We start from the raw sequence: 16,905 nt of genomic DNA, 5'->3' as shown, positions 1-16,905 counted from the left end.
CACAGCATTTCAAGAGTTGTCAGCTGTGGGCTAAAAAGTAACAGAACCCTTCAGTTTTCCAAGTATAACTTGGAGCCTCTTGCTTGGTTTATCAGTGGGGGGATCCATATTCACTAGACCTGCAGAGAGAAAAGCAAGTCTCTGGGTATTCTAAAAAGTGGGTGGACATTTTTGGAAAGGAAATTTTCCATTTCATATTAGATTTTCCATTTTAGATTAGATCTCACAATTTCCCTAGTACACCATATCTGATTTTGTAGAAAGATTGTGAGGATCTTGGAATGGAAGAGCTCTTTTTGAGCTTACAGAGGTCAGGGACACTCAGACAGATACCTGATGTTTATCTGATCTTTAAAATAGTTTCATAAACCACTAGAATTTTTTTCTAGAGGTGGATGTATTGAGCTAGCTTGTGTGCTGTGTTTTCTGCTCTCCTTTGGAGCTCCTCAGTGAGCTGCTGTTCTTTCTGTGCAGATGCTCGGGATTCCATTGCCAAGGTGGCATATGGACGAGTATTTCGCTGGATCGTTTGCAAGATCAATGAGCTGCTGGCTGAGAACGTAGATACTGAGGTGGAACTGGGGGAGATAGGTGAGTTCTGCCTGCCTTGCTCCAGTTGTGTCCTCAGATGTGCATCCCTCAGCCACAATGAGGAAAACACACAATATGAGGTTTTGTAGAGATTGCATGCAGGGATCCATTATCAAAGATGTGATCATATTGGAGATACTAGTCAGTGGCATGAAGTCTGTAGGGCTTTAGCCAACTCTGAGTGGTTGGTTGGTGCAAAACAACTGTGAGGCTTTAGTTCTGGGGTACTGGCTTTGCAGAGGAGACAGTGATGCGAGCAGGGCTTCTCTTAACTAGCTCTCCAAGCAGAGTTACGAGAGAAAGGTGCTGCTGGTAACTTGTGTGGGGTTTTCCTGTGCCATAAGAGCTGGGTGATAGGAGATTTAGTTAGGTGTTGAGGTATGCAGATATGAGATGGTCTGCAGGCTTCATGATGTGCTCATCTTCCCTCTTTTAGGCATCTTGGATATTTTTGGGTTTGAAAACTTTGCAGTGAATCGTTTTGAACAGTTTTGCATAAACTTGGCCAATGAGCAGCTGCAGCACTTCTTCAACCATGTAAGTCTAACGTGGATGATCTCACCGTGTGTGGCAGAGAAGGCAGAGCACTGGTCTATCTGGTATATAAAGGAGTGCTTGTGGGAAAAACAGATCTATTACCTGTAAGGACAAGAATGGTGTTCAGTGAAGCAGTGTAGAGAGCAGCAACCTTCTCTGCTCTGGCAGGAGATCCACTGAGGCAGGGAAGGAGGAAATAGGAGAGTCAAGCACTGACCAAAAAAAAAGCAAAGCTGGCAGAGAGGGCACACTTACACTCTGAGAAGTGTTCCTGCTTTATTCATGCACCGACATCAGTGAGTGACAGGCTTATGGATGAGCCTGCAGAACAGCAATTCCATTTTGGGCCTCTCATGCCATAGGTGAGAGAGCCACACATCTGTCTTCTGTTCAGGGCAGGAAGAAAGGGCTGTCTAGCCAAGGCTTCTGCGTGCTCCAACCCCTTTTTTCTCTGTTTCAGCACATTTTCCAGCTGGAGCAGGCTGCCTATAAGGAAGAAGATCTGCCTTGGGAGACTATCACGTTCAACAATAACGAACCTACTCTGGTGAGTGAGAGGACTGACAGAAGAGAATTGCTCTACACAGCCAAGAGAGGAATCTTGCTGCTTTTTGCTTTTTTTTTTTTTTTTTTTTTAAATCATGGGAGGCAATGCACCTGGGAAGAACCTCTTCAAAGGTGAGGGTGGATGCCCTGTACTGCTTTAGACATGTATAATGTCTAAAGTGTATAATGTCTGCTTTCCCACAGGATCTTCTCCTGGCTAAGCCACTTGGACTCCTGTCCCTTCTGGATGAGCAAAGTGCATTCCCACAGGTATGCATGAGATAAGGGGCAGAGAAAACAATGGGGGGGGGGCATAGCATTAAATATCTGAGTTGCAGAGAGAGCTCTTATGCTGGGGTGTGACTTTAAAGAGCAGGATGAACAGAGGTGTCCTCATATGTGACTGTTGGGACAGGACAGCCAGATCAGGAACAATCTAATGACATCGGCATTCCTATGAAGAGTTAAGAAGGGACTACATCACAAAACTGTTTCACAGCCAAGGACACTTCCAACACTTTGTTTTCATTCAGTGTGCTTTGATCAGGTCTCTGTTGCAGCCTTACCATTTGATTATGAAATCTGCTTTCTTGCAGGCAACTGATAAAACATTTGTGGATAAACTAAACAGCAGCTTCAAGGGGAACTTACACTTCCAGCCAGGCCGAGGCCATGTTTTGGCCTTCAGCATCATTCACTATGCTGGAAAAGTATGTACTATTTGCAGGAAGAATTCTGTTGTAATGTATGTCGAAGGGGGAATATGTGTGACAAATAAGGCTTTATGTTAAGGAGTGTATGGTCTGACAACAATAGTTGCAGAAGTGATGTGTTCCCAGGGAGCTGCCTTTCTAGGATTCTCTGGGATTTCATTAGAATGTATGGGAATAGAGGACCCCTGAGAGAAGTGGGGCTACCACTGGGAAGCATTGGTTATTAGAAGAGTCTGTTGTATTCGTCACCATTCTATTGGAGCTCTAGTCCTAAAACAGTCCTTTATAAAATAAAAGCCTTGCACCCACTGTACAGCACCAAAGGACAGTCTAAAGGCTTTACCTTTATCTATTGCTCTGTTGAGTTCTACCGCAGCCACTTATATTTTATTGCCAACACTGAGGAACACAGTAAGAGCAGCAAGTAATTAATATTTTGAAAATGGAGGCACTTAATTTATACATTCAGTGGTATCTAAACAGCTTGAGTCCTTGAGGCTTAGGACTACTGCACATTAACCTTACTTCCACAGTTCTGAAAGAATTGGCCCAAGTATGTTGAATTGATTGTAAATAATTTTTGGAGCAGGGGCAGACATGACAATTAAGGTCATTGTAATATGCAATTTAATAATCTAATCTCACCATTGTTGACTAAGTTATTGTGACATTCTTCATTACAAAAATTAATAACTAATACAGAAAGGAGAGTGGGAAGCTGGAGATGAGAAAGGAAGAGAGCAAGAGAAACAAGGGGATGCATGACAACAGGGTGGAAGCCTATTCAAAGGGAGGAGGGTGAGAGCAAGGAAAATAATTGAAGCATAAATGAAAAGTAAATGGAACTTCATAGTGAAGGAAAAGAGAACAAGAAGAGGCGGATGTCTCAGTGTTATGCTGCACTCCTGTTGTTCTCATGCCTCAGTGCCATCCGCAGCCTTTCGTTCATCAGGATTTGCATCTGAATGGGGTGCATACGCATTTACAAAATTCACTTGTGAGCCAATGTACAGAATTCACTTGCAAGCTACTGTACATTCAGTTTAACAGCTGCTCTGGGCAAGATCTGGAGATGGGCATTCACAGCAAGCGTGTGAGCATTGCTGGCCTTAGTGACTTGCTGCCCTTCTTTCTAGGTACAATACACTGCTGAGGGCTTTCTAGAGAAGAACAGAGACACCTTGCCAGCCAATGTCCGTGGACTCTTCATCAACAGCATCACCCCCTTGCTCAGTGTCCTGTTTAAAGGTAAGTCCTTCTGCTATGATAGAGCATCCCACATGAATCAAGGATGATCTTTGCAACAGCTAAATGTGGGAACAAGGCTTGTGTGCTAGGAACATGTTTCACAGCTGGCAGCCTCAGGAAAGCTGCAGAAGTCTTGAAATGGACATGGTCATAGATTCTAGATATTCACTGAAAATAGAAGGCAAGTAAAGCCACAATGGCTGTAAAGATTATCCTTTTCAAACACATTTTGTTTTCCAGGTAAAACTTGTTGAAAAACTTTGAGGTCATGCATTATTTCTCCCCCACCATTGCACTCCTTTTTTACCAGTTACTGGTAAGCCCACAGAGTCTCCAAGACTTCTATGAAAGTAAACATTTAAAGAGCAACAAGGTGGATGCTTCCCTGAAGTTTGTCTGGCTGAACATGGTGCTTTTTGGTGCAGATTTTTGTTTTTCTGTTCATGCCACTTTGTGGTATTTACAAGTAACTGTTTAATTTCTGTTCTCCGCTGTGTTTTGCAGCTTTTCTGCTCAGGAGTGTCGTTCTTCCATTATCGCTTCCATACTGTTACTGAAGATACTTAGTCTAGTCCCAGCTCTTTGAAAGCTCGAACCTGTTCTCACGTTAGTTGTCCAGTCCTGGACAGCTGGGTCTAGGTGGACCTGCTGAGCAAAGGGGTTGGCCCAGATGACCTCCACAGGTCCCTTTCAACCTCAGCCATTCTGTGGTTCTGAGACCATTGCACTAAGGGAGGGCAAGAATGTCATTAGATCCTTCAGTAAATTCAACTTCCCTGAATTTTTCATCTTGTCACTGAAATTAGTTTTCAGCTATCTGATTTTATATAACCTGCTGTATTGACTGTGGTAAGTAGGCTTCCTATTTGCTATCTGTACTGTTTTTCTGCCCTGCTAGATTCCTCCTGATGATATTCCTTTTGAGGGTCATGAAAGGTTGTTCAATTACCTGATTGCCTTGTCTTCTCTGTGGCAGCAAATAATACTGTCTGCATTGTATTCATACATTTGCATTTTCTTCTCCCTTTCTTTACCTCTTTCCTGGTATTCCCACATGGTGAAATCTAATGCCCTGTTTGTGATTTGGTATTTGTAGGGAGACTTGTTTGTGAAATGAGGTTTTAATGTTTAGACTGGTTGATTGTGAGAAAAGGTACAAAAATAACTACTGTCTCTATTCTTCCAGCCACTATCTCCAGGACGGGGACACTAATGCCTCATGTGAAAGCCAAGGTATTGTGCTCCAGATCCACATAGCAATTGATAAATGATGGCATAGTTACCAGACATTTATTATTTGAGAAACTGGCTCAAAATGAGAGCAGACAGAAATTGTTTGAAACTAAGAGCAGATAGCAATCACTCTGTTGTATTTTACTGCACTTACTGCTTGCTTCTGCTGATGTGTGTAACTTGTATTCCCCCTCCTGAAATCCATTCCCTCTCCTTTCTGCCATCTGCCTTCTAGCAGGGCTCTTTGGGTGGCAATCAAGCATTTGTTGTAGGGGTGCTCTTTTGTTTGGATCTGGTTTCAGGTCAGAGCAGAAGCAGACAACAAGTTCAACAGCACACGAAAACAGTCTGCTGGGGCTCAGTTCCGGGTAAGGTGTCACTGCCCTGTAGTTCCCTTTGAGATGAGTGATATTTTTGTCAGACCTTCCAGGCTGCTAAACATAGTTAAAGCATCCAGCATGTGGGCAGGATTTTTTCTGGGTGTGAGGTACAGCTGATTATGATGGGATTGACCATGGGAAAGAGCCTGGAAAACTGCTGTGGGATGGGAAAGCAGCTCTTGCTGCAGGATACTGCACACTGGGCTCCAGCAGCGCTTTGGGTTGCTGCACTGTTGATCTTTCTCTGCCCTCGTCAGCATTCTCTGATGGTGCTCATGGAGAGGATGTATTCTGCCAACCCGCATTTTGTGCGCTGTATAAAGCCCAACAGCCAGAAGGAGCCGGGTGTGGTGGACAGCCAGGTGGTGCTGCAGCAGGTGAGGAAAAGCTGTCGCCTTTACGGGTACTTCTGCCACATCTTAGTGAGGAGGGCAGACCCCACCAAAAGGCTGCAGAGACAGCGGGAAGCTGAGTCTTGCCTTGAAAGAGTAGGCACACTTTTTATGCATGCAGAGGTTCTGGGTACTTGGTTACTTTTGTGACACAGACTGTTAGGTCCAGATTTTGCAGTCTTAATTCTCTCCCATTTCTTTTTCATGAATGCGGTGAGAACTGCTTGTCAGGCACTAGGACTCACCTTTGCATCTCCTGGATGGGGGTCAGGGAGTGCTCTGGAAAAAATGATGCTTCCCAGATGAGCCTGTTCTCACCCATCAGGCAAGGCAACTCTGAATAGGAGCCAAGAAGGAATTGCTTTGATAGGAGCTGAAATATGCTGATATGACTGTCTTTGAATATTGTGTCAGATCTGAGACGCTTTAAATAATACTGAAAGTTACTAGAAGAGTTCAGAAAGCTCTGTGGGCCGTTTAACATATACAAGAAAGGGTTGGATTAAAGGCAGGGTCATCCATGCTTCAGGGCACTTCTGTGTCCAGAATTGTGAGTAAAAGGCTGTCCTGTGAGGGACAGAGGCAAAGTAGTGTACCCATGGCTAGAAGGTGAAGTTGTTTAAGTCATTGGTTTTTATGGTTTCCAGCTTTTAACTGAGAGTGGTTAATCATCAGAGTTACAGGATGTGGTAAATTCAGTCTTTAACCAAAGAAACATCTTCAGAAGGAAACTTCTTCAGTTTGAACTAGAGAAGTTTAGGGCTGAATGAAGGCATTTCTGTCTGCAGAGGAACAAGCTGATGACCTGATGACCTGTTTCTGTTTGTTTCTCTGATCCTCTTTGTGGTGCTGCTTCAGCTCCGGTACAATGGATTGCTGGAGACAATCCGTATCCGAAGAGATGGTTTCTCCTGGAGACCCTCATTTGAGGAATTTGCTGAAAGGTTTGTTAAAACCTCTGTCAGTTACTTGCTAGATATTGTTAAGGAAGCAGCCCTAGTAACCAGATATGGGCAAGGAGTGAAACAGCCTTTTCAAAGTTCACGTGCCTGAGATCATGGGTTTGTTTGCAGTAGGAGGCTGAGTGAGAATGACAGTGATTTGTTTGCTGTGGCATGGATCCGCTCAGCACATCAAGGATGTAGCTGTTACCTAGCTGTATTGGTTTGTTTTTCACAGATATGCAATTCTTCTGCTTAAACCAGATGTTTCCCTCACAAAAGAAAGGTAAGAACCCTTTCTTTGTTATGTACAGTTCGGTTTGTTCTTCAGAGACTATTGCTCTTAGAGTAGCATAGCAAACTGAGTAAAAGGAACAAACTGAGGGTGAGTTTTTGTGGTGATGGGGAGTACATATCTCTAAGCAAGGACAGTTAGTGTTTAAAAAGCATTTGATACAATGATGAATTAAATTTTTCTTGAACTACTGTGTAGAAATTCAATTGCTATAAAGCCTTGCTATCCTGTGGAATGAGAACTACTAGCATACTCCATTTAGGGAGTCACAATAACAACCAAGGGTGTGCAGTGAAATCAATAAGGTGGAGGCCCAGAACAGTTGCCAGGTGCTTCTCCATGCTTTTTTTTCTCTGGTGGTCTCATGGGAGAAGATGATGATAAGACAATGCTGAGCAAGCCAGCAGCACTGAGTGTCTCTCAGGCTGAGGAGCAGATTTCTGGTCCAAGAATTTTTTTATGTGTACAGGTATAATATACCCTTAGCACTTTCAGAACCTGACACAGAAATGTCCCTCCAGCTCTACAGTCTTACCCTGTCAGCTTTTTCCTTCATACATCTAGGGCAACAACTCCCCATCTCCTCCACTTTCCCAGTCCCTCCTTCCTGCCGTGGTCAACTGTGACTGATAGAACAAAGCATGTAATGCAGCCAGCTGAGGGGATTTTAAAGTCTTTTAAGAAAAGGATTTGAATGTTCTCCTGGAACAGACCTCTCCTGGCGGTAGCTCCTTCAGCCTTCACAGTGCTTCCTTGAAATTACTGATGATTTTGAATTAATAAGAGCTGCAGACTTGAATGAGGTCAAGGGAGAATCTCATAGAGGAGAGGGAGATGATGATAAACAGGCAGTATGGTGTTTTTTCAGACACAAGAATCATAGGATTCGTGTGAGAAAAGAATCACTGTGGGTATAGATTGTAGCACAGCGGAAACTGGCTGATTCTGCTTTGCTATGCAAGATATTAGCAGAACGTGTCACTATGATTTCACAGTCTGGATTGGCAGAAAGAGAGAGGAAGCTGTCTTTATGGTGCAGCTAGAATGCTGCTTTCAGTTCTTAGTGTTGGGGAATCTTTCCGAATGACCCAAATTTTATCACTAGAGTCTGCAAAATGAAACTGGAGTTGAAAAACAGGCTTTCTCCTGGAAGTCTTGTTGTGCTGACCTTGCAACTTTTGTGTGCTGCAAAGAGCTTGGAAACGAAATAAGGAAGAGCAGTTCTGAGAATAAAATAGGCTCTGCAGAAGTGCCTGCCAGGGAGCTGAAGGAAATCTGCCTCCGGGCACCCCTTTGCTGATGTTCCCAAATGTGATCCTACCTGCTCCTCAAGGAGTGCTATGGATTGACAGGCAGTTACTGAATGTGACAGGGGCCAGAGAATGGAATGTAGAATTGTTGAGACGCTTTCTCCCACTTCATGCACCTAAAACCACTGGCTGCATGGTGTTAACTTTAGGTTGAAAATTATGTATTTCACTTTTTTCTTTTCTTTTAGCTGCTTGGAGATACTGCAAAGTACAGAGCTGACAGGCTGGATATGTGGGTAGGTGTAGATCAGTGTTGCTGGGGAAAGGGGGCCTGGCAGAGGCTTTATACATGTAGACTGTTACCTTACCCCTTTCAGGGAGAATTCTATGGCTATAGAAAGGCCTGCAGAAGGATGATGGGTGCAAGCTTAGACTAACAGTGTTTCTCACTGCTTCTTTCTCTCCCCAACTTCACAGAAAGTCACGACTTTTCTTTAAATATTGGCATCAGGAACAGATGGTAAAGTGTGTGGAGCAACTGGAAAGAGCAGCAATTGTCATACAGAAAGGTGAGAGAAGGGGAGTCCCTCAGCTCTGATGTAGACCCAGGGCAAAGATCCAGTCCATGCTCCACCCTTGCACCTTTCCAGGTAACAGAAAGGCAGGCCAGGCACCATCTCCATGTCAAGGCCCTGTGCAGTCAGGGTACTTATTGCAGATGCCCACCTCCTCAGTACTCATCCTCAACTTGAGAGAACCATCAGACAGCATGAGCCTTGGAAAGGCAAAGCATGTGCCCAGGACAGCTGAGCTGCTCAGGGCAAGTGTATGATTTGTCTGCATCCCAAGATCTGGCTAACTGTCCTCTGGAGTGAGGGTTTGTTTGTGAGTGGTGTTGAACTGAGGAGTGGGAAGAGATGGTGAGTGAAGCTGATCTCATTCCTGCTTATAGAAACAGGCAGAAGGGGATGAAGTTTTGGGTTGCTTTGGGTTGTTTTTTTTCCTTCCTTTCTAGGTAGCATCTTGTCTGGTAGCCTCTTTCTCCAGAGCATGCACTGTAGGCAGTTTGGTACTTCCCTCTGCAGAGGTTCTGAGAGGTCTGTGCTCCCAGGAGAAGGCTGTGATCCTGCCTGGTCTCTCTGTTGTACTTCTATATGGGTTATTGCACTGCTGAAACATCTGAGCAGCTTCCAGCTATGCACCATATAGTATGACAAACATCAGACTGTCACATGCTGTGCCTCCTTGTTCTCATCAGTGAGGAAGATGTGTGGGTAGTGGGAAATGAGAGGATGCTGCTCTAAGGTTCATGTGCTTTAGAACCTGGTAGAGTATGTGGGATATTGCAATGTCTGTAATGATCCTAATGAACCCGTGGTGGCTGTTTATGGACAAGGTTTTCCTGTGGGCTGACATCAAGGAAATCCTGTCACCTTCATAGTGTCTGGAGGGTACCAGGGAGGTTGATGGATAACAGAGATCCTGTGATACTTTGTTTGTTTTTTAGCTATTTAGTGTCTTGGGATTAGAGATGAGAGCTCAGATCTGAAATCTGATTTCTTTAAATCCATAATCTGGCAGTTTAGAGAGTAGAAGACAGTTCTCACATGGTTTTGACTGCCTGCTCACAGTAGAGTTTTCATTGCTCTTTAGTAATGTGATTCAAGTGTTGAGGGCTTTGCACAGGGTAAAAAGGAGTATCACCTGATGTGCTTCCCCCAGGGAGTGACAAAGGCATGAACAGCTTTTGGTTTTTTTGTTTTTTTTTTTTCTAACCACAGTTTTTCTCTGAACAGCTTTCAGGGGATTCAGGTGCAGGAAGAGTTACCTAAAAGTGGTGGCTGAGCTGAGAGCTAAGGCACAGCTGCTACAGGAAGAGGAAGAGAGAAAAAGAAGCTGGCAGCTGGCACTGGAAGCAAAGGCCCAGAGTGAGTTGCTCCCTCTCCTGCTGCCCCATGCATGGCCACTCATGCAATGGTCACCTTGAAGTGCTCTAAGCTTCAGGTTATGATGGCCTGTCCTCGGATCTCCTGGAGCTGGGGCTCCAATGGTGTGGTGGGAGTGAGGTGCCAGTGTTTCTGCCATTTGAAAGTGTGTGTTCTCCGTGGGGAGCAAAAACAGCGTGGTGAAGGTCATTTGCCAAGCTGTGTCTCCCACCTACTCCATGCAGCAGAGCCTGTCCATATCCTGGGCACATGGAGATGGATCTCATGCATCATGGAACTAGTTTTCATCAAATTCTTTCCTCTTGTTGCAGAAAGAATCTCCTTTCCAGTCCCCAAGCCAAGAAAGAGGTGCCCTCAGTCTTGTCCCCATTATTCTGATAATCCACCACAGCCACCAGTGCCACGGCCACGCAGCAAACTAACAGAGGTAGTGATACTGGCTCTGCTTGGGGCTCCTTAGCCAAGTGTGCTGGTTCCCTGCTCCTTCCACCTTCTGCATGCACATATTCTCCTGCATGAACTCCAGGAGAAGAAGTCCCATTCTTGTTATAAGACATGAAAGAGTTCTTTCCTGCTGTGGTTAGTTAAAAAGTGTGGTCAGGACCTTTGAGGAACTGAAAGCAACGTTTTGTAGTTTGCAGCTGCTCTTGTCTTCAGGGACTTGAGAATGAGATCACTACTAAAGTGATCCTGTCAGAGGTCCCCTGCCTTTGACCTTGCTTTCATGGCCATTTTCCCTGTCTCCCCACTTTCAGTCCACTCCTTTTGATAACTTCTTGGGCCCTTCTGCACCTCGACCAGTTCTGGGGACAGAGGGACAGATTGGAGAAGAGGCAAAAATGAGGGAACTCAAGAGAGGAGCAACTCTCCGCTGGTTCAAAGAGACACAGGCCCAGAAGGTCATGCAGGATGATGGAGCCTTTCCAAGCTGGCTGCATGGGATGATCAGCCGGAGGTGAGCACTCTGGATACAGTGGCTGCAGTTTGGGCTGTGGCATGCAGGCAGAAACTGCTGTGTCCTTAGGAGGACTGCATAGGTTGGATTTGCCAGAATTTGCCTCCTTAAGGAGTAGGAGTGAGCTGCTTAACTTTTCACTTTCAGGCTGTGAGCTTCAAACCCTTAGAGAGAAGCTTGGAGCTCCCAGTCACAAGATGCAGATGCTGAAATTTTACATGGGCCCAGGGGAAGATTGTGGAAACTCATAAGAAATAAGTGCCCTCTGGGTTCCTAAATACAGATCCCATGCAAGGAAGGGAAGCTTGGAAAGTACTTGAAGAGGAAACACACACATGAAATTTACCCTATAAATTAATCTCTCAGTTTAGGTCAGAAGGAGACGTGAGTTGATAGCCAGAGAATACAGAATTCAGTGTACAGGGCAGGTTGGGTGGGGCTTGGAGCAATCTGATCTAGTGGAAGGTGTCCATCCCTGTGGAGGGGGTTGGAACTAAATGCATCATCTTTAAGGTCCCTTCCAACCTAAACCGTTCCATGATTCTATGGAAAAAAGTATTAATAAGGGCTTTAGTGAGTAATCAATAACAAGATTCCTCCAAAGCCCCCAGATATGGGAAAATTAAAGGGGTTTTTTTTGGTACCTTTGCCCATCTAAGAAGGGTGCTGCATAGGTAGAATTTATCCCCTTAGGCAGAGAGAGACATCCACAAAGCCCTACTTTCCTATGGAGTTGTTTACAAGGCTGTGAACTCTCAAGCTTTTTTTGGAAAACCTTTATTTAAATGCTTGAAGTTTTCTACCTGTGTGGTTATGCCTCACACTTCACTCTTGGCTGAACCAAGCACTACTTTCCAAGCAGTGTGATAATCAGAGAAATGCTGGTTATGCCAGTGATTGGGTAGGAGCAAGGCAGTGGGGTTTGATAGACATCAGAATTTCTGGCCACAGTCTCCCCTGTATGCAGCCTCCCCCTGTGCAGCACTAATCTGTAGTGCTGCCTACCTGCTAACTACCAGTGTCCCTTAGTTGGTGGGCCTTGTGTGGGGACATTGCTGCCAAGGGTGCCTGTCATTCGGACACCCTTAGTATCTTAGCATCTTGTTCCAGTTTGTAACTTTTTTCTGTTAAAGCTACAAGTCTCCTTGATTCTTACTAGATCATGATTTACTGGATTTTTTCAGCTTATCAGTATGAACGTTACTTGAAGACTATGCTAGTCATAGCAGGTCAGCTGAATAAAGGACAGTACAGTAGCTGAAAAGTGCCTGGTTGATGCATGCATTTTTATCTTTTTTAAGATAATTATCAAGGCTTCTGCTTGCGTTAATGCGTTTTGTCTGCAGATCCAAGAATGCAGGAGAAAAACAAGTGCCTGGAAGACAAAACTGTCTGAATTCAAATATAGGCTAGCTATGAGCACTTCACGATGAAGGACATAGCAGATACTTCAAAAAATATTGAAGATTAGATATGTTCTAAGTGGTGCTTGCTGTTGCTGGATTTAAGTCTCCATACAGCAGTGTAAGCTCAGCCTCATGTAGCAAAGCAGCCAGAGCAATCCCAAATTGCACTGGAGGTTTGCAGTCACTTTTAGCCTGAAGCAAGGCACATGGCAAGCACAAAGCTGTGCTTTATTGGGCAGAGAGGGGGAAGACCTCCTTCCAGCAGGAAGTTTTAGAGAGCCAAAGTGGTGTAATCCAAGTTGTTGGTTTTCCAAGGCACTGGGCTTACCTTGCACTGAGCATCACTACCCCACAGCATCCTGACTTCTTTTGTCATCCCTGGAGCACAGGAAATACACATGTGCACAGCCTTATCATCCCAGTGATGCTTTGTAATGTGCTCTGTTGCTGTTGCAGTAGTCAGACTGCTGGAACAGGTTTGGAGCAGCCCTGCTTGGAGAGGCTTTGGCTGAGAGTAATGTGCCTTCTCAGCCTGCTGATGCCTTCCAGCATCACCAAGTCTGAGGAAATCTAGGAACCTCTTCCAAGCTAGGAACATGGCTGGCAGATGCTGACCTCTGTTGCCTGGGAGCACCACCATGGTGACATGGGAGATAGGATGGGAATCCCTGCACAGAGGCAGCTGCTCCCTGTCTGCTGAGAATATCTTTTCTGCTTCCAGGGAAGCTGAAAACCTGCTGAATGAAAAACCTTTGGGTTGCTTCCTTGTTCGGATCAGCCAGAGCCGACCAGGCTACACCCTAACATACAGGTAGGTGGTGAGCCTTGGACAAAAGGCTGAGGGGAGACCTTGGCACACCCTACAACTACTTGGAAGGAGGTTGTAGTGAGGTGAGCGTCAGTCTCTTCTCCCAGGTAACAAATGACAGGACAAGAGGAAATGTCCTCAAGTTGCTCCAGGGGAGGTTTAGATTGGATATTAGGAAAAAATCTCTTAATGAAAGGGCTGTCAAGCATTGGAACAAGCTGCCCAGGGCAGTGGTGGCATCACCATTCCTGGACGCATTTAAAGACATGTAGATGTGGCACATAGGGACATGATATAGTGGTGGACTTGGCAGTGCTGGGTTAACGAGTGGACTCAATCTTAAAGGTCTTTTCTGATCTAAATGATTCTATGAAACTGAGCTGTGCATGGCTGGGGGAGATTACCTCCACTGCAGAGGAATACAGTGAGGATGGTGCTCAGCCTCTCCTGTTGTGAGTGCCTCAGACAATTTGGAGTCGCAGACAAATGCTGTGGAGTCTGCCTCTTTCCAGAAACTAGATCTGTGGGGTGGGGTGCTGTGACTCCAAGAACGCAGTCGTGTTTAGGCTGTGCTGTATGGCTGAGTGGGCATACCAGGTTGGAAGAAGCTTTGATTGAAGCAGAGAAGATGAGTCTAGAGCAGGGCCTGAGGAGAGGCAATCGGAGTGATACAAGAGCATGGCCTTCGTACAGCCTCAGGCAAGGTCTAAGGCAGAGTTCTGATATGGGCAACAGACATGGGAGGCAATAGTCTGCTGGGGTTTGGATCTGTCTACTGTGGGTTTCCTGTCACTGACTTTGGGGGAGTTACCATTCCTCCAGCCCCTACTAACACAGCCTGTGACACTCCAGCACAGTGCATTTCCTGCACTTCTGTGATATTTATTACTGTGACTCCTGATCACATCTGGTGTCTTGAGACAACAAGTGCAGAGAAGAATAACTGGGTCCTGGATAGACATGGTCCCCTGCCATGCTTATTTCTGTCTGTCCATCTTCCCAGGGGCGAGAACCGCTGCAGACACTACCTGATTGAGATGCAGCCCAATGCACGCTATGTCATCCTGGGGGAAGACCAGGCTCATGCCTCGCTCACCGAGCTGGTTCGGTATCACCAGGCTGTGGGCATCCAGCCCTTCATGGAAAAACTGACTGTTCCCTGTGGCCAGGTGAATGCTGAGGATCTGCAGCTGGAAAATGGGGCATGGACTGTGCCCTGAGCAAATAGAGTCACTGCAGCAGCATCTCTTTTTTTGTGCTCCCATTGTGAGGTTCCCATTCTGGCCGAGTGGCTTGACCTCTTCTGCATGGACCAGGAAACACTGGGGCACTGGGGACTCCTGGAGTGGGGGAGAGGCTCTGGAGGGTGGATGATATCCTCTGAATGTCAGCGGTGGGCACAGCTGAGTATTCTTCTTGGTTGTGCTGTTTGTGGGGTGTGGAGGGTATGCAAGCCACTGTTGAATTCACTCTTCCTTCCCTCAGAAAAGTAGTGAGAGTTTGGATCATGAAGATCTGGAGTCCTCCACACTGATTGAAACAGCAGCCAAGAGGGAGACCCCTCCAGAGGAGCAGCCCTGCCCTTCCAGGTCTTCTACCAGCATACCTGGATCAGTGGCAGCTCTCAAAAGCATGTGGCTCAGGAGGACTAAGAATTGGCCAAAAGAGCAGAGCTTTGACAAGACCAGGACAAAGCCAAGCTTAGGCAAGGAGAAAGCCAGCGAACGAGCCCTCCCTCGCCTTCACTCTTCCATACAGCTGGTGATGCAGGAAATCCAGCAGGTGAGCAGGGGCATATCCTCTGCCAAGCCTTGGCACCCATAGCCACCTGGGCATCTGGAGCTGCCTTACCCATGGGCAGGAGAGAGGAGGCTTCCACAAGTAGTGCTTGGTTTCCCAGCTCCTGGGTCACAGGTTTTACTTGGGGGTCTTGGGATCAAGGCACTGTTCATTGAAAGTAACAGGCTGGGGGAGACCCTGGGGGAGGCTCACTGAGATGTCCAAAGAAAAGTGCACAAGGGAATGTGATGTGGCCAGCATGCCAGTCATCGCTTCCCTGATGCTTTCTCTTTGCTTCTCACTGCAGTTGTCTTCCTCTTCCTTGAACACATCTGTGCGGAAGTGCAATAGAGCTGTTTGCATGGAGGTTGGAGAGCCTAAGTGACACGGTAAGAGGAAACAGCACATGGGAGGGCAGACGGCGGTTGCAGCTTCCCTGGGAAACGGAGGAGCAAAGGGGTTCTTCCCTTCCTGCTCCACCTGGAGCATCTTTTGGCCACCAGCTACTTGGAAATAGAGCAGGAATAATAAAGGGCAGCAGCCAGCTTCCATTCTGGGGCTGCAAAGAGACCAGGGAAGATGGAAAACGTGAGTGTAAGGTTGGGTTCCCAGCACTTGTGGTGCACAGTGTGCTTGCAGTACAGTAATGAGCCTGCTGGAGGGAGCTCACCCTTTGTTAAGAGGCCTGGGACTGGAAGAACAAGTAATATCAGAAGGCCTACTGCACACTACAATAGTCAGCTGCACTGGCTTAATGTTGTGGTGATATTCATGTATCAGAATTGGGTGCTGGGCAGAGAGCCCTGGAGGTAGGAAGCAGAGGCAAGGAGCCAAAGGCAAGGCTGTGAGGACTTTAAACAAGGTCTCAGCAGCTGGAAACACAGATGGTTATTGAGGCTGTAATGTACTGGGTGAGTTATAGGAGTACATGGAGTGAGCCTTGTGACACAGTTGGCATTAACTGTCTGAAGCATCTGGTGGGTGCACAACTCCCCTGTACAGCCAGTCTGTAAATCCCTGTCCCATTCAGTTGCTAAAGGCGGGAGGAAGCAGTGTTGGTGCTGTTGTATACCTCAGAAAAAATCTGGAATTGTGTCGGCTGAGGAGTGGAGAGGGATCAAATCATGCTGTTGGCTGCAGACCCACTGCAGGGTTAGCAGCGGGATTGCTGAGCTCCCTGCATGATTCCATTCCCATGAATTCATGTTGGAGCAAAGCTTTTTAGCTGGTACTTGTCTTACCTTCCTCTTAATGGCTGAGAAAATCCTCTCCCTGAAGCATTTGATTCAATCTCTTCATTCCTGTACATCGGTAGTGAATGTACCCAGGGGATGCTCCTTGTGTCTGAGGTTAGGCAGAAGAAAGGCAAAGCATGTGGGATAACTTCAAGCACGTTGTACTGAGATTGCTGGGTGGAACCCTCTGTTTATGTCTTCCATTGAGTTGTGTTTCTTGACTTTCTTGCAGGTCCAAGAGGCTTAGCCCTACCCTCTTCTGGTGCTGCTGGGCCTTGGCAATCAAGGTGAACATATCCAGACATACAGCAGCCTTTTTTCTGTCTTTTTGGTTTATTTTCTGCACCCAGCTGGCCCTGTGCCTTTAGACAGGACTGCTGCAGAAATTAACTTTCATCAGCACTCATCTGATCTCAGTGGCTGAGGCTGCAATATCTGAACCAGACTCATTCTGCCAGAGGGGAAAGAATGGGAACAATCACACTCGGCACAGATTCCAGTGCCTGACAGTCTGCATGTCAATACTTCTGTGTACCTGGAGACCCCTCGCCTTGCGCTGTTAATAGTCGCAAACTGGATATCTTATAATTGCCTGTTTTCTGAAAGGCACGTGTACTAATTTCCTACCTCTTAAAGTCCACTGACTCTGA

The 16,905-nt window shown here is 46.1% G+C and overlaps 1 protein-coding gene across 1 annotated transcript in view; it reads left to right on the top strand.

The window, feature by feature from the left end:
* Nucleotides 1-16,905, top strand: part of LOC134160652 (myosin-IIIb-like) — a 26,868-nt gene extending 9,963 nt beyond the window's left edge. Inside the window, exons 10-30 of the mRNA XM_062612859.1 lie at nucleotides 475-591; nucleotides 1,028-1,128; nucleotides 1,589-1,675; nucleotides 1,879-1,944; nucleotides 2,271-2,384; nucleotides 3,524-3,635; nucleotides 4,822-4,868; nucleotides 5,171-5,236; nucleotides 5,506-5,625; nucleotides 6,499-6,584; nucleotides 6,820-6,867; nucleotides 8,375-8,422; nucleotides 8,604-8,695; nucleotides 9,923-10,054; nucleotides 10,384-10,499; nucleotides 10,828-11,027; nucleotides 13,155-13,244; nucleotides 14,245-14,410; nucleotides 14,727-15,023; nucleotides 15,328-15,409; nucleotides 16,488-16,905. Coding sequence (XP_062468843.1) covers nucleotides 475-591; nucleotides 1,028-1,128; nucleotides 1,589-1,675; nucleotides 1,879-1,944; nucleotides 2,271-2,384; nucleotides 3,524-3,635; nucleotides 4,822-4,868; nucleotides 5,171-5,236; nucleotides 5,506-5,625; nucleotides 6,499-6,584; nucleotides 6,820-6,867; nucleotides 8,375-8,422; nucleotides 8,604-8,695; nucleotides 9,923-10,054; nucleotides 10,384-10,499; nucleotides 10,828-11,027; nucleotides 13,155-13,244; nucleotides 14,245-14,410; nucleotides 14,727-15,023; nucleotides 15,328-15,405 — 2,183 coding nt within the window. The 3' untranslated portion in view covers nucleotides 15,406-15,409; nucleotides 16,488-16,905. The remainder of the gene's footprint in view (nucleotides 1-474; nucleotides 592-1,027; nucleotides 1,129-1,588; nucleotides 1,676-1,878; nucleotides 1,945-2,270; nucleotides 2,385-3,523; nucleotides 3,636-4,821; nucleotides 4,869-5,170; nucleotides 5,237-5,505; nucleotides 5,626-6,498; nucleotides 6,585-6,819; nucleotides 6,868-8,374; nucleotides 8,423-8,603; nucleotides 8,696-9,922; nucleotides 10,055-10,383; nucleotides 10,500-10,827; nucleotides 11,028-13,154; nucleotides 13,245-14,244; nucleotides 14,411-14,726; nucleotides 15,024-15,327; nucleotides 15,410-16,487) is intronic.

Source organism: Pezoporus occidentalis, unplaced genomic scaffold (assembly GCF_034315485.1).
Source record: "Pezoporus occidentalis ecotype Australia unplaced genomic scaffold, CSIRO_AGI_Poc_V1 ctg162, whole genome shotgun sequence".
Classification (NCBI taxonomy): Eukaryota; Metazoa; Chordata; class Aves; order Psittaciformes; family Psittacidae; genus Pezoporus; species Pezoporus occidentalis.
This window is presented reverse-complemented; position numbering and strand designations above follow the sequence as displayed.